The 24317-nt window shown below is 41.7% G+C and overlaps 1 protein-coding gene across 5 annotated transcripts in view; it reads left to right on the top strand.

Moving 5' to 3' along the window:
* The first annotated feature begins 370 nt into the window (after positions 1 to 370).
* ACTN1 (actinin alpha 1) overlaps positions 371 to 24317 on the top strand; it is a 110508-nt gene continuing 86561 nt past the window's right edge. For all 5 annotated transcript variants that reach the window (XM_063117583.1, XM_063117584.1, XM_063117580.1 and 2 more), the window contains exon 1: positions 371 to 634. In XM_063117583.1, coding sequence (XP_062973653.1) covers positions 530 to 634 — 105 coding nt within the window. In that variant the 5' untranslated portion in view covers positions 371 to 529. The remainder of the gene's footprint in view (positions 635 to 24317) is intronic.

Below are 24317 nucleotides of genomic sequence, written 5' to 3'. Positions count from 1 at the left end.
TGCTTTCAGCGCACGACGGACAGCACCAGGCTGAAACTGCATATTTGTCCTCTCTCAGCAGCTTCTGTTCTGCTACTACTGTAAAATCTCCCCAACTTAAAGGGAGACGTCACCGCAACGCTCCCACGAAGCAGATGAAATTTAGACGTCACACGTGTTAGGGGGAAGGAAACTGGAGGGAGGAGGCGCTCTTAAATCAACCTATAAGAGCTGCTGGAAATTGCGATTGACACTCGAGAGATTCAATGGAGGTCACGGTGCCCCTTGAATATGAACTTTGGGCAACTCCGCTTAGCCAATAAGGTCAATTCGGAGGCAGGGCTGGTTTCTTCCTCCCTCCCTCTCCCCCCCTTCTTTGGTGTGTGCAAAGATTAGGTTGCGATTTAGCAGTGGGAGCTGCCTTCTCCACTCTCTGCTTCCTTTTGCTCTGCTGTAGCTGCGCTTCAAGCAGAGCGCTCTCGACACCAGCAGCGCGTAAGAGGAGGAGAAGCCTCAAAAAGCCAAACCAAAGGACACCAGCCTCACAGGGATGGATACTTATGACTCCCAGCAAACCAATGACTATATGCAGCCCGAGGACGACTGGGACAGGGATCTACTTTTGGATCCAGCTTGGGAAAAGCAGCAGAGAAAGGTAAACCTGGATGGATCCTCCTCCTTCCAGCTCCCGGGTGGGGAAGGGATCGCCCGAGGCTGCAAAGAACTCCTTTCGAGGAGGCATTTACCAGCGTGGAAAGGGCAGGCGGGCGGGCCGGCAGGCGGGGAGGGAGAAGCACCTCGATGGACACACCGCGGTCGCGACCCGTGTTCGCGCGCACATGCTGCTCCTGCTGCCTCGCCTTTTGCCGTGCTTTGCATCTCCTCACCAGGCTTCCATGCTGTAGAGATCCAGAGCGCCACTGAGCTGCTGCTGTTCTTGCTGGCTGTGGAGGTTCCCTGTAAGGACCCTCGCACCCACCCCGACACACACACACACACACACACACACACACACACACACACACACGGAGGCTGCCTGCATAGCCCTCTCGTTGATTTCTCACGTAATCATTTCAACGCGATTTTACTTCTCTCCATGTGTGCGTCAGGAAGGGCTGTGGTGTGATGGCAACACTCAGCCCAACGCGGCGGAGGATTTGTCTCCACGGGAGACCTTCTCTCTCCCCCTCACCCTTCCCTCTGGTCCCCAATCTGAAAATAATGCTGTGCGTTGGCAGTGGCGCCTCGCTGCCTGTGTACAAGAGCTGGATGGAGCTCATCTAATCGCCAACAACTCCTTTAAAAAAAAGGGAGCCGAAGTTATGGCATTGAGTTGGTGGCTGTGGTAGGTGGTGATGATCAATATCTTTAGGGACAGAGCAGCGCTGTGTGATCTCGGCGTATAGCCTGAGGCTCCCCCCCCCCCTTTTTAATATGTTTTTAGTTTGTTAATTTGTCAAATGCAGGCATGAGGTTGCCGGAGAAGCTAGCGGAGATGACGTGCAGTGGGGAGGCGGGTTGGGTTGGTGGTGGGGAAATGTTGCTGAAAGCATACGATCGCTCATGGAAGTGTGTGGCTGAAGGTAAAGAAATGGAGCCGTTTGTATTGCTCAATTCAGCAGCTCCAAAGTTGCCTTCCCCGCTGCTGCCTGCTCCTCCACCGCCGCCGCCTCTTCTAACGCAACAGATGTTTCCCTTACCAGCGCCGGGAGACAGGCTGTCTCTCCTGGCCCCTTTGGCTTTCGCAATGCAACCGACAAAAGCCACCTTCCCGGAGGGGTTGTTGGAACAGGGAAGTGGCTGCAGTTTGCACGCCCTGCCTCCGCCGCCGCCGCTTCGGTTGCTTTGAGGCAGGGCTCTGGCCCGAGGGGAGGGAGGCGCGCAGGTAACGCGTGTTCCTGCTACAAAGTGTCATTCTGAACTGCACCGCTTCCCCTCCCAAAGTGCGGTTAACCCGCCGAGGAAAGTCGATTCAAGGAGGAATTTAAGATCAAAGGCGGATGTAGGCAGGGAGGAAAATAGAATCGGAATCTAAAGTTTGTCCTTTAGAAAGACAAGTCAGCTTTCCCGGGGATCCCGCTGAGCTGCATATTCTGGCCCCTCCGGTTCTTTATAGTATCCCGGGAAAACCGGAGTGGGCACGTCGCTGTATTGTTTTGGGCGATCAAGCGGATCGATTGAAAAGACGGTATGGAGACCACGTTCTCCCTCCCTTCGCCACCCCACAGATATCCCTTCACTCGCGGGATGGTGGCTCACTTCAAGCTTTGAATGGTGCGGTTTAGGGCTGGGCTTGCGCGAAACTCATGTCCAAAAATGGTAACATTCATCCCATTTTTAAATTTAAGGAGGCGGGGGAGGGAGGTTAGGAGGCGTTCTAGCTTCTTCATTCCGCCGTCCCCCCGCGAAAAAGAGTAACCAAAGGCATCCTGTATTAGCTCACTCTGGAATCCTAAGCCCTTCAACGTTTCCCTTTAGTCATTTGTCAGACACTACAGCGCAATTAGAAAGAGGAGGGGAAATATTTGGCAAAGTTGCCTCCTAGCAATGTGGCACATAGAGGCCAGTAGAGGGAACAGCTTCTTCATATCAGACTTTAGCTTTTTAAACCCGTTTTGCCATTTAAGAGGGACTTTGGCTGGGGCGGGTGGGGGAGTGGGCTGGAGGATGAAAGAAATGCCTTACAACCATATTTTTAAAGGAAGTTTTTTATTACAAGGAGCTCTGAACAGAGGTGGGAATTGGTCAGTTGAAAGAACATACTAATTAGTGAATAGCCTGTTGTTGTTCCCCTTGCCTAGTTTTAAAAGGATGTATAGAAACTTGAAATGATGAGTTTTCAATGGAAGCTAAGTTAATTAAAGAACTCCTGTCAGTGCTATGCATCCTGGCTTGACGAGGCTTCATAAAGACAATAAAGGCAAGAGAAATAAACCATTAAAACAAGGTTACTTACTGGAGAATGGAGTTTGTGGTGGGTGACCTTGGCATGACAACAAAAAGGAGTGGAATGGTAATTTAATTCATAACCCATGTGGGTAGAATGTTAAATTGCAGGCCCATAGGAACTACCTGCAACTAAAAGATCCTTTGTAAAGAAAAAAAAATCTCAAAAGAATTATTGGTGTAAATGATGCTCCATTGTCACATATTTTAAGGATAATACAATGTGCTGACTAGTAAACCTTGCTTGTGCAGTAAAGTGAGAAATTCTGTGGGTCAAGTTCTGTGCATAGAAAAATGGGATTTGTCCTATATTTCTCATATACAATGTATTTTATCTGTTTTTTTAAAAGTAAACAACATGTGTACTTGCCAAGCAGAATTTATACGTAAGCAGCATGCGTAGACGTTCAACAATCAGATGGCATAAACATTCATAATTGTAAGATAAAACATGATCAAATGCAATTAAAACAGAGTAAAAGTGAAGTTTGTAAAACATCTGTCTTAGTATTATATCTGGATGAATTTATACTTTGTCCTATAAAAGATTTCAAAGATGGGCTTATGTAGATCTCTTTAGTGTTTGGAGCCCCAAATGAAAAGATTTTGCACTGTGGCCTTGTCATTCTATCCTTCTACTCTGAGAGAACCCCATTTACTTGTCAATCTTAATGGGGAGACACAATAATATAGTGAAAAGTATTCCATAAGGCATTGTGGGATCAAGCAGTATTGGGATGCAATACTAAACACACTTAGGGAATAAATCCAACTCTAGGACTTACTTTTGAGCAAACAAACAGCAGATCATATTATTAGGTTTTATATGTCAAAACAAAACAAAACAGCATCTCAAACACGGGCTTGAAATTAACGGGCAACTTATGGAGTATTGTAGATATATGTTTTCCCTAGGGCAGGCCATCTCTGATTGGGTGGGAGGCATCTGATATGAGAGTTCTTATTTTATATTAACCCAGACTGTATTCTCTAATATGCCAAAGACTTTGGAGCTACTTTGGAAAAAGATGTTTGAAATTTTTATCTCATCTTTCCCCTAACATTCAGGGTGTGTACTAGCATTTCCTTAATCTGTTCTTCCTTCTAGGTGAGTCACTGTTCCCACACACACACAACTGAGGCACTCCTGATAGTGAGTTCATGGCTGAGCTGGGATTTGAATTAAAGTCTCACAGGAATCTCTTTCTACTGCTGTTCTTTGGGCCAAAACAGCACTTGGAGCAATGGACCGGAACACTAGTTGGTCTTTCTCAGACTGCAGGGGCAGGGAAGAATAATTCTTCATATTGGTAATAACAGGCTATCAGCAGTCAAAGTTCACTGAGAATTCCTGAGCACATTTTCTCTTTTCTTTTTTTCTGGAAAGGAAGAATGCTGCCATGGGTCTCTAACTGATCCTAGTCCAGTGATGTTTGGCTAGAGATCAAGTGAATGGGAAGAGGGAAGAATAGGCTCTGGGGAGAGACAGAATGTGGGGATGGTGGGTAACATGAAACTGGCAGGTTAGGATGAAGTTGGGGTAGGGCCCAAAGGAAGTTTAGAAGTGGATGTGATTGAGAAGCGCTGGACTAACATTAAACTGATAGATGTGGCAGGAAAGTAACCTACTACAATGGAAAACAGTCTTCCCCAAACTGATATCCTCCAGATGTTTTGGACTATATGGCTATGCCAGATGGGGATGATGGGAATTTAATCTAAAATATCTGGAGGGCACAGGTTGGGGAAGGCTGTCCTGAACAGTCCATTTTTTTTTCTTACAGGTGAATTTAGGATCCTTCCATTGCTCTTAAACTACAGTTCTTTTAAGACAGCATTTAGAAATTAAGATTTCCTTTCCCTGTAGGCTCGTTTGTTTTTATTATTATTATTGCATTTATATCCCACCTTTTTTCTCCAAGGAACCCAAGGTGGCATACATAATCCTCCTCCTCCCCATTTTATCCTCACAACAACAACCCTGTGAGGTAGCCTGAGCTGAGAGTCTGTGACTGGTCCAAAGTCACTCAGTGGGCTTCCATGGCCAAGTGGGGACTAGAACCCGGATCTCCTGATTCCCAGTCCAGCACTTTAGCCACTACACCACACTGACTCATTCAATTAATGCTGCTGTCATCACAAAATTGGTATGGATGAAACAAGGTAACCCTTAGCTTGGGCTATTGAAATGCAGTTCCTGCTTCAATACTTCATTTATTTATTTCTATTCTACCTTTCAGCAGATGCTTCCAAGGCAGCTGGCAACAGAAAGGGGGAAAGAAAATCAACATTTAGCATTAAGATCAACCCAATAAAATACTTCAAATTGCAATAAAAGTACAGCAATAAAAACAGCGCTGGGAATGCAATATAATATGTATTTAAAACTAAGGGAGGAATTATCTTCACCTGATGATGAAAAGCTAGGAAAGTCTGGGGAGAATATTTTACCCTTTGGGGTGCCACTACCCAAAAACCTTGTCTTCAGCCTCCATCTGCCTCTACCCAGAAGACAGCAGTACCTAGACTAAGGCCTCCAAGCAGTTACTCAAGGAGTGGGCAAGTTCATATGGGAGCAAGCAGCCCTTCACAAATGCATGTTATTTGTCACTCGAACCTGCTGCTTGGGTATGATGGGAGTTGTAGTCCAATCACATCTGGAAGACACCAGGTTGGGGAAGGTACACTGCATTATTTTTAATCTGTACCTTGTGTGGGTCTCAAATTCAAATGGAGTGACATGGTTGGTGGACTTACAGAGGCATATCTGACAATAATTAATCTTTTTGCTGCACAACATGCTATGTTTGCTCAGCAGTATTAACAGCCATAAATGAGGAGCAGAAATGTTGGTGTTTATCAATGTACCCTTAGTAGTCTCATGGCTTTGCACTTCATTAGGCTGAGTTCCGCTGGACATACTTGTGTGCACAACTCCTTGCAGGATTGGTGCTTTTTAAAGTTAGCCAACTTTTAGCATAACAAGCACTGTGCAAAGAAAACAAAATATCTCACAGAAGAAATACACCTGGAGCTTGGCTACGCAGTAGCGCTCAGTTCACTGCTTTTGTGCAGGAAGTGGGACAAAGGAAATATGTTTCTCATGGGCTGAAAGTGTGGCTCCTGGTATGCAGACTGTCCCCATAACCACAGAGAGCAGTCAGCCAGAGAGCAGTGTGGGCTGAAGGAACCAGTGAGCACACATCTGTCTCACTTCAAAACTGCTATGCAGATGTAGGTTCCTGAGTTTTTATGTGACTCTCCTTTGTGGTTTTTCAGCATTCATATGGATCTGTGTCTTTATTTCCTCACCTTCTGTTGAATGTGTTACTTGCTACTGGCCCCTGGGATGTGGAGAGAGAAGGCGATTGAACTTTCTTTCTTTTTTTCAAAGAAATCTTGGAAAGAGGAATTGTGAACATGATAAACACCAGGGATGTATTCACCTTCTCTTGAAAGCAGGCCTCACAGTATCTTACATCTCATTCATTCCCACACCACCACCATTACACATACAGAGATGCATAGGTGCTCAGTAAAGTTTCAAAATATCACTGACCATCACTTCTTGGAAAAGCATGATTTTTCTGTGTGTGTGTGTGTGTGTGTGTGTGTGTGTTCATGTTCGTTTTGCATAATACGCTGGGTGTTGGGTCTTCCAGACAGTTTTTTTTTTTAATTTTCAAAAGCTCATCCTAGGATTGATACTCTTTTTTTTTTAAAGGGGTGGGGGGAAATGATAAATAGAACTAGTTCTGACTTTTAATAAGTTTCTGTACAGCCCTTTGTGCTACTGTTATGGGATTAAAATGCTTTTCTTCTTTAATACCAAGACATTTTTGGGAGTTTTCACCAGTTGAACTGCTTCACCCTCTTCCAATCCACTCCCTGACCTATCAATCTCAAGTAAATATTATCCATCTAAAATAATCCTTGGAGAGCTTTAATAGGCTAATTGCTGTTCCTTATTGTTACATAATAGAACTTGGAATAAATCCTGTGCTAATATATTTGCAGTATGATGCAGACAGGCTGGGACCTACTGTTTGTAAGGTTGTTGACATTTAATTACCTCTGCTAGCAAGATCTTCTTGAAAATCTCATACAACTAACCACTAATTTTAAAATCTATCAGATTTCTCAGTTGCCAGGAATCATTCATAACCAAAGAAAGTCAGGTTGCCAAATAGCCCTTGATTTAAGAGAATGGCCACTATTCCAAGTCATGGCATCTCAACATATAACAGTATACAGCCTTCCAGATGTGTTGGTTGAGGATAATGAAAGTTGTAGTCCAACACATCTAGAGGGTGCCAAGTTGGAGAAGGCTGACCAAAGGTATCTCCTATTTGAAGTGATGAGATACGGAAGAGGGCAGGGCTCCTGCAGTTTTAACTGTTGTGATGAAGAGAGAATTTCACCAGATGCTGCATGCATACAAATGACACGTGCTGAAATTTCCTTTTCAATACAACTGTTAAAGATACAGGAGCCCTGTTCTCCTTTTCATATGGTCATCCTAGGCAACCCCCTTTATGGGTTTGCATGAAAATATGCAGGGTAAGCTGAGAAAATAGTATTATTTAGCCTCCCAAGCTATCCTGTGCACTGATCAAACCTGTCTTCTCAGTAGGATCAAGAATATATTCTTGTGTGGATTCCTTTAGGAATAGTGGGAGTAAATTACTCTCAAAGGAAAGAAATCCACTAGTTTAAAATAGATAGTTAATGCCAATTCTGTGTTCACACAAGTTCTCTGTATGCCAATTACATGGGAATACATTGCCTACAAATTCATTACATTAACCTATGGATTTGCAAGAAGAAAATCTTTATCCAGTTAGCCCAGGTTTAAGAGCAAACCAGGTTAAAAGGACAACAAACCTGAGGAACCCTAAAACAAATTGTGAAGGAGTGTGTGAGTGTGACTAGCTAAAGGAATAATTAATACAAGAGTTATGCTTAAAAGTCTTGCATAACACAGGATGTTTTTTAATGCACAGTGCCCTACATATCACCTTAAGGTACCAAGCAAATATTACTGTAATCTGCACTGTGTTGTGAATTCCCAGAAGGATCCCAACAAAAGGAGTAAATTATTCTAGAGCAAAGGTAGCTTCTTGTGTTACATTTTGCAGATGTGGGAGGTTTTCCTGAGTTTGAAAACATTGCAAGTGCTCTTGTATTGTTAATTCATATGTCCCAGACATGTGCCCTGTGGAAATATTTTCTAGAGTTTTAAGTTTCATGGGGTGTGTCGGAGTCAGATGAGGGTGTTATTAATTTACACAAGATATTGGCTATGACTGCAGGCCAATTTTAAAATTCATCCAAGTTTCACAAACTTCTTTTATCACAGAAGACTGCTGTGCTCAAAATCAAATGACGGCTGGCTCTAAACCTTGATCTGCCACATGCACTGTTCTGGGTTGTAGCCATTATGTGAATGTAAGTCAGTGGGTCATAGAAGATGATTCATGTAATAAACACATGCCTTTTGTAGAATATTCTTTTCTCCGTATGTGCTAAACTATCAATCAGTGCCGAAGCACTTGCTACTGCAGGCAGAAAGAAAGAGTAGGTTGGACCTATGGAGACTGAGGTCCCACTGCTGCACATGCCTGCAAAAAGTAGGGATGATACAAGCCCCACGCACCCTGGCAAGCTACTCCTACCATACTTCTTCTTGGCTCCACCAACCCAGCCCTTCTCTTACCTAATCTGTCTCATGGGAGCCGCTCTTATTATTCATATAAGCTGCCTTTGAACATGTAGATTCAATATACCTCTGAATACTAGATATTGGGGACAAAGATTTTGACCTTGATCTGTAATGCTTTGCTGGTGAACAGGCGACCCTTTGCCCAGCCTTTAATAAACAGGCTCATAGCTGACAGTTTGTAAAATAACCTCTCTCTGCTTGCTCTGTGGGAGCATTCATATTTTTGCTTCAAGAAGCTTTCATGTGTTCCAGTTCAAAGCATCCTTCAATGTTCAGCACAAGTCATTCTCCATTTCCTCCCCACCTCTTCCTTTGAGACAAGCTGACATATGGGTAAACAAGTCACTACAGCAACCATAAACTGACACTAAGATGCTGTAGTGAATATGGTTCTTATTTAAAAGTAAAACATCCAGAGCTACCTTCCAATTGCTACATAGTAAATACAAAGCCAACCCTTTGCAACAGCAGTTAAGAATCTATTCTTACAGCAGTTCATAGAGTTGTTTGTGCTTACAGAACGAAATGATTCTAAAGTAAATTACTTGCAGCAGAGACTATACTAGAGTGACCAGAAACAAAAGAGGGCAGGGCTCCTGCAGCTTTAACTGTTGTGATGAAGAGGACACCTGCTGAAATTCCCTTTTCTATATACAACTGTTAAGAATACAGGAGCCCTGTCCTTCTTTCCATATGGTCACCCTATCATTAATGGCACTTGGGGGTGGATCCTGAAAACCCCATTGAGCATCTTTCCAGTGTGCCTGTGTGTATGTCCCTGTAACCTTAAAATAACAACCACCACCCTACAGTTTGGCTCTTATGAAGACATGATAGAAAGGAATTACTATTGATTGATTGAGGTTGCACCCATGCGCATTAATTCTTATTTACTATTTTGCCCTTTTAAAATAATGGTGGTGCAGTGAGCTGTACAAAAGCAGGAAGTGGTGATGTTATATAGTAGATCGGGAACCTTGGCTAAGATATAATTTGGGCATGTCTGCTTGATGATGTGATGGCTGTTTAGAGTTTAAAGTTAGGTCCCTCTTCCCTGTTCTTCACAATATTGGCCAGTCTGCAGCAGCAACTGAATTAAAGTAGTATTAATTGCTGCCTTGGGAGTGCAGATCCATGTAGCACATAGAGAAAAAACTACCACTGAATGCTATGTCATCTTTATTTGCACTAGAGCAGGGGGGTTGAACCTCAGGTCTGTGGGACACTATTTGTGTGATATGGACTGTTTTCACATGGGTCATTTTAACGATGTCTGCTGAACTTTCTGAAAATGAGTGATCCCCCGATTCATATCCACTTCACTTGCTGCAACCATGACACTCCAGTAATTTGAATATTAGGACACTGATGGTTGTTTCTGAGGTAGTAAAGTGCATGGTGACTTTGCAGCTTTAGTCTTATCTGATTTTACAAATTAATTACAAAAGCAAGAGATAAATTCCAGGCTAGGAATAAATACACAGGCAATGTAATCCCAAAGCTTAGTTTCCTAGGCACCCTAAGAGCCTGCATACAACAAGCTGACAAAACATCTGGCTTGTGAAATCTTTCTCTGTGTGGCTAATTTGCACAACCACTTTCTTACCATGATGCAAGTATTTTGCAGTTGCCTTCTTGTGAAAATATTTGTGTGGTTAGACATGCACTTGGTTGCACTGCTTCTGTTTGCAGAGAGTACCAATCTTTGAGACTTTGGGCATGTCTAGATGAGGGCTTATCCCGCGGTTCGCCCCAGGATCATCCCTGTGTGTCCACATGACACACAGGGGATCCTGGGGACAAGGAGGGATGATCCCTTCCTTTCCCTGGGATAACCAGGATGGCTTTAATCCCGACTTCTCGGGATCATCCCAAGACTGCGGGACGTGTGGGCAGCCATCCCAGTTTCATCCCAGCTCCTCCCGAGGAGTCGGGCATGGGGCATGGAACTCCTCAGGAGCTCCATGCCCATTGGGGGTGGGAGTGGGGAGTGGGATCTTTTTAAAAAACAAACACCTACCTGTATCGCTGGAGCACTTGTGCGCTCATTTTCGATTAAAAAAATGGCGAGCACGACGTCCTCTTCCTCCCGGGACGTTGCGCGCAGCATGTGGATTGAGGTGAAAGATCTCTCGATCACCATATCACAAGATCCTCCTCCTCCCCCTCTATGTCTAGACATGCCCTTTATAAGTACATATTGTCAGCAGAGTAGTGGACATATCATGACTTCCCACATGGAAATTTCCCAACATGGGTGGAGTGTAAAAATAAAAAACACCCTTCAGTAAAAGGCAGATTATGTGAGCCAGTCTGTTAGAAGCTTGATGTTAATAAACAGAAGTGATTCCCCACCCCACTCCACCTTATGCCTACTATCAACTTCAGCTGTTGTGTCAGCTGCGCCCTTTCCTAGAGTTGGAAGACCCTTTTTTCAAAATAGTTTTTTATTCTAGAGTTGGAAGACCTAAAGATGATAGTGCATGGGCTGGTAACCTCGAGGCTCGACTTCTGCAATGCACTGTACATAGGGCTACCATTGTACCTAGTTCAGAAACTTCAATTAGTTCAAAATATGGCAGCCAGGTTGGTCACCGGTACACCTAGGGGTGAACATATTACCCCAACATTAAAATCACTCCACTGGCTGCCAATTAGTTTCCAGGTGAAGTACAAAGTGTTGGTCATTACCTTTAAAGCTGTACATGGTTTGGGTCCAGGTTAGCTGTGGGATCTCCTCCCATACAATCCACCCCACACACTCAGGTGCTCTGGGAAGAACTTACTTTAGTTAGCCAAAACTAGGCTGACAACTGTTACCCAGAGGACCTTTTCTTCTGTCGCCCCCAGACTGTGGAGTGGCCTGCTGGAGGAGATTCATCAACTTAATACTCTCTCTCCAAGTTTAAGACAGCTATAAAGACTAGCCTCTTCTAGCAGGTCTACCCAGATGAATTTTAAACCAAAGATTTTAAGATGTCTTGATTTTTTAATATATTGTATTGGTTTTATATGCTTTTTAATTTAATTTATTTTATTTGTTTGTTTATTACATTTTTATACTGCCCAATAGCTGAAGCTCTCTGTATTTGATTTATATTGTATTGTTGTACTATTGTTGTTCCCTGCCTTGATCCAAAGGGAGAGGCGGGTAAGAAATAATTAGATGATGATGATGATGTTTGTTTTGTAATGAAACTTTCGATAACTAATCATGACCAGTAAAGCTACTTTACTGGTGAACTAAGTCTTATCATACAGAGTCTGAAAAACTGGATCAACCAACAGAAATGTGAAGTGATAAGATCAAGGCCTCAAAGTCTTGGTAAGGAATGATGGTGATACAAGCAGTAGTTTGTTTGGCAATGGGGGTAGACGGGGAGGAAGGACAGGAAGCTGAAGCAACCAAAACATGCCAACCATATGACATTGCAAGTATTAATAAGATGAGCAAAAAGTTGTTTTCCTGGTTCGGATGCTTTCTTTCCTTTTTTATTTTAATAGTGCAGGGCAATAGCATATTTGTGGTAGGGCTTGGAGCCAAAGCAGGCCTCTTCGCTTCCTATTGGGCAATAAACTAGCATTTTTCTTTTTTGTATCCATTTCCTGCCATGTTGCAGGACTGGTGTCATTGTAATCTATCTCTTAGTGATGGAGCTACTGTACAATCTTGCCGTCTTGTCCAAATGCAGTGCATTTTCCGCAAGGTGAGTTATCATGTTGTCTGAACCCAGAACATTTTCCACAGGGTGTTAACCATTCAGTGTGGTTTATTTTCTTCGAACAAGCCATCTTGAGAACCTATGGCTTGTTGTTGGGTTCTTCAGGGTGCTTAACAAGCCACACTGCATGATTAACAAGCCATCCTGTGGAAAAAAAGCACTGCATTCAGACAACATACTAACACACGGTTTGACAACAACCCACACTGGGTGGGTTAGTGTGTTGCATGAGTCCAGCTGCTGTGTCCTGGGAAGAGAACTCTATATACATTTTTTTAAAAGCCTGATTTAAGGCCTTGCAGTAATTTATGCTTTGGAAACAAATTACATATAGAAGATCTGTTTTGAGAGCAGGCAAACAGCTCAGATGATGTGACCCAGGCATCACTATAAGATGTTCTCTGACACAACCCTCTAGTTAGTGCAGTGTCAGGATGACACCATCTTTGCCTTGTGTTTGGGCATAGACATGGGCATAGACATTTTGTTCCATCGTATGCTGGCAATAGAAGTTCTAAATCCTGAAATTTCTGCTATCAGCCATATGAGGCCTAAGCAATGTTACTTTATTGGTTATATCTCATCTCTTTTTACGTGGCTACCCTATGGAAAATAGTTGTTTCTCTGAAGATGATTCTTTTCTTCTACTCCTCCTCCTATTCGTCCACTGAAGAATGCAAGTCTATGATTGCTATCCATATGTGGAGAGCTAAGTCTGAGTTCATTCCTGGCAAAATTCCCACATTTCATTGCCTTTACCCTGCTAGAGAATTCCTCCCTGGTAACACAGGCCAATTCCTCTGCCCCTAGAGTTTGATTTAAGCCCAAATAGGGGAGCCAGTCCATACGTACAGAAGGGCCATCTGATTCCTGCTGAGATGTGGGTGGACTGCAAGAATGTATCTAATTTAGAAGTGTTTTTTTTTAATGGGGAAAATGAGAGGTTCCTTATTATGAGGCTAAGAAGATATACCTACCAAGTTGAATTTTAAGATGCCTTTTAATAATGTGCTGCTTTTAATAATGTATTAGTTTTATATATTTTAATCAATTATATGTATTTTATGGTATTGGTCTTGTGCCCCGCCTCGATCCAGAGGGAGAGGCGGGTAACAAATAAATTTATAATAATAATAATAATAATAATAATGGGCAGATCACTGCCTATTCCTGCTAGGTGTGGACAGCTTATCAATTTATTTCTTCTGTTTAACAAAAAATCTGGGGTGAACACTGCAGATCATGTACTGTATATTAATCACCCCTTAATATGATTTAAATTAATCTGATTTGTAAACACAATTAAGCTGATTAAATAAATAGTGTATATATGTGAGCATGATTACAGGGCCTGAAGTATATGGTAACTATTCCAGATTAATTAATCCAGAAATAAAACATACTGTCTTGTTCTTTAATAAAGAAGGATTCTTGGATCATGGTTTATCTCCTAACAAATGCCAAACAGATAGGTGCAGAAAAGTCACTCCAAACTGATCCAAGTTGTGTTACAGGCATAAGCTAGTTCAATTTAGCAGTGAGAGCCTGCAAGTGGAAACAAGTGAAACTTCACACACCCCCACACCCCCACATCTTACGCTTTCTCTTCTGTCCTTTCCTTTTTCTCTCCTTCCATCTCTTTTCTCTCCCACTTTGATTTCCCTGCTCTCCTCTCTCTCGCTCGCTCTCATGCCAAATGGCCTGCCTTCCCCATTCTATTTCTCACTCCCAGCCTTTCACCCTTGCCCTCTTTGCTTGTTGGGAAAAATGCCCATCTGGTGTTTGTAATGGAAGAGAGGGCAGTTTCCTTGGGTGTAAATCTGCTAGTCAGGAAAGCACTTAATTTGCTGCAAAGCAGGTTAATGCAAAAGGAAACTAGGCATTTTCCTCCTTTGCTCCTGTCTGGATACAGCCTATCATGAGGATGTGGCTTGGTTGGCTGTTTCCTGTTCTTGGAACGTTGAGGGATGGGATGAAGCCAGACATACTCAACGTGGTGTGAAGCCAAGTGCTGACATCATAGTGCTGGCAAAACTGAGAGGTGGGGTGTTTTATGCCATTTTGCCTGTGTGTATGTGAGTGGGCACTTCCTGCTTCAAATGCCTGAAGCTTGAGATTTGTTTCAATCTCTGATTCAGCCAGTATTGGCAGTTTGGAAACAGGAATTAAATAGGTGCACAACAATTTAGAGAACTCCCCTTGTTGAACCATTTCCTTGGCACAATACACGAATAGGCAAGCTTATAAAGACCATTTTGCAATGCATGTAGTTATATTTTATTATTTATTGCATGTAACAATCTCTAAAGCATGGTAGAAGAAACATAACTATTAAAAAGTACATACTAGCCTAAAGTGTGCCTTTAGATTTGAGTAATTACAGATTATAAACTCTGTAAATATAGCATGAAGCCCCACCAAGCTGGTAACTCTTTTGCTTCAAGCAGTTGAGATGCACTCTTACAACTGTTTATATTGATGCATCCATTCACAAGACACATTACTAGTGACAGTGGTGCAGCATCAGAGGGGCTTTGAAATTGCTTTTTAGGAATTCCTCCCAACCTCACCCATAATGGCCCCTTAAACCACGGCTTTAACCATGGTGGTTAAGCCAGAAAGCTGGGCTGTGTTCAGAAGACACCTTGAGCCATGGCTTTAACCATGGTGAATAAGGCAAAAAAAAAAAAAAGCCTTATTTAGGTTCAAGTTCTGTCACTCCAAGGGGTTAACACTAACTTAACCCAGGCCTGCACAGACTTTCAGATTCAGTTTCTCATCTGTACAATGGGTTAGTGGGAACCAAACTCACTTACTTGTTAGTATGATAATAAGCCCTTTTTGTAACTTGTCAAAATTATATTATTGATTTATAGGTGACTTTTTTTATTTTACCAAATATTACTATCTTCCATTTGTGAATGAGAATTGAGGGATACTGTGAAGGAAAGTGGTTAGAGGAGATCAGTGTTCTTCTTGACTTGATGTTACATATGCTCCTGAAATCTGAAGAACTTTATTTTTCTAAATATATTTCAGTGAGTCAATCTTCTGTCTCTGCTGATTCATTCACAGCTGAACCTCAGACTTATCTTTCTGTCTTTCCCATTGTTGGACCAAGTAGTGAAAAATCTACAGTCTGTTCCTCCCTCTTTTATCCTGTCTTCCACCTGTCCAGCTGCTTGAATAATCCTTAGACACTCACTCACTCATTCTCTGTATTTCACTGTGTATAGTCCTGGATCTATTGTCTTGTAATGCTAGGCATTACATTTTGGACAAGAGATAACAAAAATAACACAAAAATAAATTGATTACTGTGTAGGAGGGGGAAACATCATGACAAATTCAAGCATCATGGAAAGCCCAAAATATTATGGCATGAAGGTTGGGGGGAAAGAGGAAAGCCAAAAGTCAGTAGTTTAGAGAGGAACAAGCACAAAAGATGTGACTGGGTTGATATGTTGTTATGTTGTGCTGCCAAAGCTCTGTCAGTTTTCAGACTGGAAGTGCTGTGAGGTTGAATTGGTTTGTCCTTGTGTGTTTTCTGGTTTATGGCATAACTGGGGAAGCAGCAGGAAAACCCACCTGGGGTTCCTAAGAGCAGCATTTATTAGAGCAGTCTTCAATGGCCATGCTGGCTGGGGATGATGGGAATTGTAGTCAATCATCTGGCGGGCACCAGGTTGGAGAAGACTGCGTTAGAGGCAAAGAAGAAACATCCCCTGCTACAAACTCTGTTATGGTTTTGTCCCTTTTAGGAGTCAAAGCTGTTCATTCTTTCTTGGGGAAAAAACAACAACAAAAACGTTGTCCTCAAAATAATTTGGATAAAACAGTGATGTATGGAAATCAGCTTACTTTGAATAACTATACCTACTGGTTACTATTGTTTAGTTTGTATTTTGTGCTGATAGTGTGCTAGGTGCTATACAGAACTCTGAAATAGTGCTAGAGAAGAGTGAGACGAGGCAGGACAGAAAAACAGCTGGCACACGGGCATATGGCCTGTGATGCTGAAGATAATCTATAGCCATTGTGACTAGTAGCCATTGATAGCCATATCGTTCATGAATTTCCTTAATCCCTGTTTAAAGCCATCCAAGTTGGTGGCCATCACCATATCTTTTGGTAATAAATTCCATAGTTTAACTATGTGCTGTGTGAAGATATACTTCCTTTTGTCTGTCCTAAATCTGTCACCATTCATCTTTGTTGGATGACCCTGAGTTCTAGTACTGAGAGGGATAAAAACCTCTCCTTTTCCACTTCTCCACACCATGCACACCAATGTCATATTCTCTCCTCCCCCTCCAAATTTACTCACCATTTTTCTGTGCTAAACAGCCCCAAACATTTGTAACCTTTCCTTATAGGAGAGTTGTTCCAGCCTCTTGATCATTTTCTGCAGCTTTTCCAGCTCTACAATAAACCTTCTGAAGTTCAGTGACCCAAAGTATAGATGGTATTCCAAGTGTGATTGCACCATAGGTTTGTATAAAGGCATTATGATATTGACAGTTTTTTTTAAAAAAAAATTCCTTTCTTAATGACTCCCAATATGGAATTTGACATTTTTCATAGCAACATTTTCATTAAACTATCTACCACAATCCCAAGATTCCTTTCCTGGTCAGTCACCTCTAGCTCAGATCTTATTTGCTTTCTGTGAAGGTAAAAAGAAATGCCCCAATTTGCATCACTTTACAGTTGCTTACAGAAGTGCAGGTGCCATTTTATGGCATTTGTAGGAAGAGGATGTGACACAAATTACTCAGAAGTGTTCACTGAAAGTAATATTACTTGACATTCTGCCCCAACCCTTGCTCTCTCTTTTTTTTTAAATCAGATCTTCAGGAATTCCAGTTTTGCTCCAGAAATTAAATTCTGTACAAAACGTCCCTCTTAATGGAAGCAGAAAAGATATGACCTTAATTCACTGTCTTTAGAGGCTTGAGTCTTCTATTGTATTATATGCATGCGATAATGTTGGAGGCATGGGGGGAAAACCCATTTTTTCTTTCCTCCCCTGTCTGCCACACCCATTCTTGTGATTATCTTAGAGAATTGGGAAGACCATTCTTCTTGGTGGTTTTGGTATTAATCTGACCACCTTCCTAACAGTATTACTCTTACGTTTCTGTACCTCAGTGATGTATAATCCAGACAGTACAATTTAAAGAAAATCTAAAGGGGCATCAGTTGTTTTATTAAGAAATGGACAGAATCCTCCAAAATTACCCTAGTACCAAAGCCTGTCCAAAGATGTAATGTTTGTACATTAAAACAGACAGCCTGTAAATAACCACATGCCCTCTTACGCTTTTTTCTGACAACCAGTGAAAGTCACAGTTTGTAATTGTTCCCTTCCCCACCCCCACACACACACTGAACTATATACAGCCTGCTTTCATAACCACCTAATCATGCACACCTTAATATATGCCTTTCAGTTCATCTCTGCTTGCCAATAATTGCACTTGATTTCGACAGTGAAAGTAAGTGGTCATTTTCAGATTGATTTCTGCTCTGTTTGGTTTTCCACAAGAAGAGAGTAGGAAAAATTACTGTTAGTTTGGTTTATGCAGCCTCCCCGACTTCTTACAGTATTGAACTATTCTGCTATCATTACTATTGCTGTGATCACCATGAGTTCTGCTTTGGATTAATGTGCTGTTGTTTTTCAGTGCTTTGGGGAATTTGCTTTTTCACTTCAAGCAACCAGCTTTCACACTCCATGTATTCCTGAATGGATATGACCAGAGAAAGGAAGTATAGGGAAACAATGCTACTGTTGATAAATGATTGGCTATTATCTCCAGCTTCTGCTTTTTGCATTATGTCCTAATTGTGCCATTTTTTCGGGGGGGGGGGGAATACATCCCCTTCCTCCACTGGTGACTAATACTTGCCACCCATGCCTTTTATTCATTTTCATTCAAATATGGCATAATTAAATTCTGTAAAGATAGTCTGAAGAATGTGTTCAGGAACAGTCCCTTATACGAAATACCACAATCCTTCATCTAGAACTCTATGTACTGTACAGTGCCTGCAACACACTGTATGCAAACATACCTAAGTAGATTTGGAAGGATGGGCAAAAACAATGAACAGGGATTCTGAAGTGTTTGAAACTGTTGACGGTTTGGTTTATTTATTTAAAATATTTTAGTCCACCTTTCCAGAGAGATTCCCCTCAAGGCATCTTGTAGACACCTTAAACTATGGAATCACAATTCACCAATAATATATTTTCATATTTTTCTTTGTTACAGTGAGCATGATGGGTAGTGGTGGTGGTATATGAAGGACATTCTATTCCACACAACTGCCAAATAAATGTGCTCCTTGCAATCTAAGAGCGCAATCCTATACATGTCTACTCAGAAGTAAATCCTATTAAGTTCAATGGGCTTATTCCCCAAAAAGTGGGATTGCAGCCTGTCTGTTTTCGTTTGTTTCACTCTAATGCAAGATAGTGGCTTTTAAATGTTTCAGAGTTTTTGAATGACTAACAGAGCAAAGCATATTTGCTCAGAAGTAATTCCCCTTGTGTTTAAAGGGGCTTACTCCCAGGAAAGTGTGCATCCTAAATGCACTTGCTGGGGAATAGGTCCCATGGAACACAGTGGGATTCACTTCCAACAATAAGTTTGAACAATACCCCATTTTTGCCATTGATAGAAAAACAAAGTTTTTAAAGGCTTTTGAGTAGGTGCATATTTAATAAAGTGCATGCATTTCTGAAGACAAATATTGAAAGTTATTCATTCTCAAGAGTAAATATCCAGAGCCTTGGTTGGTCAGAGGGGGGCACCCAGCTGACTGGATATCTGTTTATCAGATTTGATGGGTGGCATTCTTTCTGTATCATCTTAGCAAATTCCTTTAAATGCAAAAAAAAAAAAAGTGTGTGGGACGGGAGATGAGCCATATGAATCAAGCCTGCTCATACAGGCATATGCAAAGTAAAATAGTTTTTCTTGCAACCCTTACAGTATATCCAGATTTATGGGAGTGTTTTGTTGTAGTAGTTGCATGTTTACAGTGCAATGCTGTGCATGTCTGGCTCAATGGGGCTTGCTGCCTTGTAACTGTGTTTAGGATTGCAGTTTTCGTTACAGTACAAAGTGATGGCACATCTATTCATTTTGTCTGTGATTAGTCTTCACTTCAGGACTAGTTTGTTTTACATGGGTAGAACCTAGAACTTCACAGAAACTGATTGCGGCGGGCGGGCAGGGGGGAGGGGAACAAGATCTCACAAAGCAACTTACAACAGAAATATTAAAAAGACTGCAATAATACGATTAACAACGTGCAACAAAAATAACATCAGGTAAAATCAGTTATAGCTGCCAACAATAAAACCAACTGAAAGCTTGGTAAAATAAAGTATCATTAGGGTCCACTTAAAGGCTGCAAGTGAAAGTCTTCTTGGGGTAGGGAATTCTAACTGTGTGGGACACCACTGAAAAGGCCCCGGCCCTGGTAACTGCCAACTTCATCTGCAGGGTAAGATTGAGCCAATGAGCAGGGGCTTCAAGGCCAATCATAGGGCTTTGGCAATTTTCCTTGGGTGTAGGTGGTAGTTCAAATACCTTGATCTGAAATAGTTCAGGGCTTTAAGCAATACTTTAAATTAAGCCTGAAAACAAATGGGTGACCAATACAACTGATTCCAATTTGTTATAATATGATCAAACCATTTAGCCTCCAACAGCATCCTGGTGGGTGAATTTTGCACCAGCTGAAGTTTCTGAACAGTCTTTAATGACCACCCCCACATAACAGAGTGTTACAGTCATCTAGCCTGGATGTAATCAGCACACATGTAATTCAGCAAACTTCATGTCTCACCTTAGCAATTGTTCTGGCCCATCTGCATTGCTTTTAAACTTTTTCCTTTAAAAAAATTTTTTTTAAGCTGGTTTGCTAATTTCCTAGTGGAAGAATTGTGATTTATTAGTCTGGCCAAGTATGTTAAGGTCCTCTTCCAACAAATACTTTTGTTTGATTATTTGCCTGTCACTCTACATCACAAGTATTACACTACATGTGGATACAAATCGGACTTATTTTTGAGGGGAAATGGGGCCAAACTACATGTTAATGTTAAATGTGTAGTTTAGCTTTGTAAGCGTACATTTATCCCTTTGCCCCTTAAATTAGGGTCCCAATTAAAATTGGGGGCCCTGCCACTACTCTAGAGTAAAAATGAAAAAGAAGACATAGCTGCTAGACATTTACAGTAATGTCTACTTTGGCCCTAGAAGTATTCCAGTACTTGCTCACAGACAGTCTTCTTTCATGTTATGCAGTGAACATGAGTTGGCTGACTCGGGCCAACTAATGTGAGGGTGTTCCTCCTAGGGTGACCATAGGGAAAGGAGGACAGGGCTCCTATATCTTTAGCAGTTGCATAGAAAAGGGAATTTCAGCAGGTGTCATTTCTTATGCATGCAGCACCTGGTGAAATTCCCTCTTCATCACACCAGTTAAAGCTGCAGGTGCCCTGCCCTCTTTTAAATCTGGTCACTCTAGTATAGCTCATGCAGCTTTAACTGTTGTGATGAAGAGGGAATTTCACCAGGTTCCCCACATATACAAATGACACCTGCTGAAATTCCCTTTTCTATGCAACTGTTAAAGATACAGGAGCCCTGTCCTCCTTTTCATATGGTCACCCTAGTTACTGCCACCCAAGAGTGCCTCTGCCTGCACAAAGAGAGTTAAGTGCAATGATACAGGGCAAGGGCCTCTTTCCATGCATCCCTGTTTAATCAGGGTCGGCATTTAATGCTATAAGATTAGCAGTCAGCTCAAGCCTCTGAAACAATGTGTACGTTTCATGTTAGTGCTCTTGTTAATCTATGCAGAGGATCATCGGTTTCCTGCATCCATCCATTTATGGGGCACTGCCAGTGTAGAAAGGCGTGTGTTTCCTGATGTTGTACTTAGAACATGTCTTTGATAAGATACCTTTTTTTGTCTGTTTGTTCTGGACTACATCAGTGTATGGGTGTGTGGGAGATATAATTTCTTTTTAGAAACATGTAACTAGAAGTGATAGAAATTAGAAATCTTAAGCATATCTTCAAAAGGTCTTTAAGTTTTTATGACAGGGAAGGTCATTCATTCCTAAACCTCCACTCCACCTGGCAGCCTCATAGCACCAGAGTGGAAGAACTCCATAACAGGAAGTGAACAGCTCGATGAAAACATCAACTCAGTGTGTGGCAGCTTAAAAGAAAGCAAACTCCATGTTAGGCATTATAAGAAAAGGAATTGAGAATAAAACTGCCAGTATCATTCTGCCTTTATACAAATCTATAGTGTGACCACACTGTGTCCAGTTCTGGTCACCATACCTTAAAAAAGTTATAGAGCCGGAAAAAGTGCAGAACATGGCAACTAAAATGATAAGGGGCCAGAGTATTTCCCCTGTGAAGGAAAGTTACAACAGCTGGATTGTTTAGCTTGGGAAAAAGGAGGCTAAGAGGAGACATGATAGAGGTGTACAAAATTATGCACGGTGTGGAGAATGTGGATAGGGAGGTGTTTTTCTCCCTCTCTCAAAATACTAGAATCTGGGGTCATCCCATGAAGCCAATTGATGGGAGGTTCAGGACAAATAAAAAGAAGTACTTCTTCAAATAGCGCATAGTTAAATTATGGAATTCACTACCACAAGATGTAGTGATGGCCACCAATTTGGATGGCTTTAAAAGGGGTGTGGATAAATTCCTGGAGGAGAAGGCTGTCAATGGCTACTAACCCTGATGGTTATGTGCTAACTCCAGTATCAGAGGCAGTAAGCCTGTGTGCACCAGTTGCTGGGGAACATGGGTTGGAGGGTGCTGTTGCACCATGTCCTGCCTTGTTGGTCTCTGGCCGATGGCTGGTTGGCCACTGTGTGAACAGAGTGTTGGACTAGATGGACCCTCGGTCTGATCCAGCATGGCTCTTTTTATCTTATGTTCTTAAGTGGCTCCAACCTTATAGAGTTGGACTACCAGTCTGACCACCATTGTCGGTGTATGTTGTGCAGCAACAACAAAATAGATTTCTGGACACAGGATCAATATCTGAAGACTGCAGTAAACCTCACAAATACAGAAGTGTAGATGTTTTGTTTTGTTGATGATAGAACGCTGGGAATATTGTTTTATCAGTTATATTAATAAAAGCTATTTTTATGGGTATTTAGTTGAGTTTGTGCATGAGAAATTGCCAAATTGAGGGAGAGATATTTTGCAAAGAGCCAGTGCCAAAACCCTGGATTCTTTGTCTAAATGTAAAATGCTATATATAAAAAGAATGCATTTTTAAGAATAATTGGTAAGGCATTCAAGGTCATAGGAATGAATTACTTAGGTAATTCCTAACTAAAACACGTGAATCGGTGTTTAAAAAAGTATATGTATATTGTCTGAGTGGGCTTTGGGCCAGTCACAGACTCTCAGCCCAACCTACCTCACAGGGTGGTGGTTGTGAGGATAAGAGTGTTCAGTTCTCCTGCAGCAATACAGGAGAACTGAACACTCAGTTCACCATCTGATGAGATTATGGTAATGGAATAACTATTTGGTCTTGTGAAACAATCCTAAAATACAAATCATGCTTAAAGTATGTCATGGCAAATTTATTGTCAGGAATCCAGAAGGCCTGATCCCAATTACTCAATTTTCCATCAATAGCTGGGAACAAGCCTTCGTGTCTTAAAGTCAGAACACTGGAGGGGACCAAAAGGCCATCTTGTTCAGCTTCCTACAGGCAGAACTATCAATGCAAAAGATTAAGCCTGTGAATGGGCATTCATCATGGCATTCGGTAAGCAGAGAACTTCTCCAGATGACCAGGCAAGGAAGCACAAGGGTATTTGTGAGCAGGTGGCTTCTTTCCAGGTTTTGCCACCTTCAGCTAATAATTATTAGTATTTTCTGAAGCACCTACAGCAATTGGGAGCTGTATGAAAGATAATTAATTCTTACAGTCTATGTCCACAGGATTATAATTGAAGGCAGCCTTCCCCAACCTGGTTCCCTCCAGTTGTGTTTGACTACAACTCCCATCATCCCTAGTGAACATGGTTGTAGTCACCAAAGCACCCCCTAAAAGTGAATAATAATTAAATAGGCTGGGCCCACCCTTTTACAATAACTAGGTAGGCCTCCCTCCCTCTGAATAACACCCTGATTCTCTCCTCCTCAAGTGTTTAGAGAAAGAAAGGAAAGGAACTCTTCTTGGAGAAATGTAGACAGTTTAGAAATCCCAAAGAAGAGCACACAGTGGCTCAAAACATGTTAATTTAATCTTATTTATAACCACTTTGGGGTGTTCTCTTTCCTTTTTGTTACAGTCTAAAATAGACATAACACATGCGGAAAACAAGAAATGAAATGTAACTGGAAACCAGAAATGTGGCGCCAGTCTGAAGAGGGGGAAAAAGAGAGAGTAAAATATTGGTTAGCAGAAACCTTGAGGGGGAAATGTAAGTTTTGAGCAGTTCTGAATAGTAGCTGGAGTTGAAGTAGCATGGATATCGAAGGCAAGCATGTTCTGAAAATCATGTGCTGCAATAGAATATGAAGGGGTAGAGGAAAAATCTGGGAGACTTTGGGGGTATATTAAGATTAGAACAAGCAGAATAAAGGGAATAGAAAGGAGAACAGAAGCAAAAGAAAAGTGCAAAGAGGCAAGAGTGGTGAGCTTTAAAAACAACAACAATAATCTCCTACTTAATATGAAAAAGTTATATTGAGGAAATTGGTGAATACAGATATATATTGTTGGAGAGGTGGCTGGCAAAAATAATAAGTCAAGTAAGTAGAATGAAAATTGGAAGCAGACTGGAAATAAGAAATGGATAATCCAGCGAAGACCGCTTTGCCACAGTCAACACATGTAACAACCTCAGAGAAGAGAGTCAGAAAGAAAAAGGG

This window comes from Elgaria multicarinata, chromosome 2 (assembly GCF_023053635.1).
Source record: "Elgaria multicarinata webbii isolate HBS135686 ecotype San Diego chromosome 2, rElgMul1.1.pri, whole genome shotgun sequence".
In the NCBI taxonomy this organism is placed as follows: domain Eukaryota; kingdom Metazoa; phylum Chordata; class Lepidosauria; order Squamata; family Anguidae; genus Elgaria; species Elgaria multicarinata.
The sequence above is the reverse complement of the archived record's forward strand: the minus strand, read 5'-3'. Positions and strand labels throughout refer to the sequence as shown.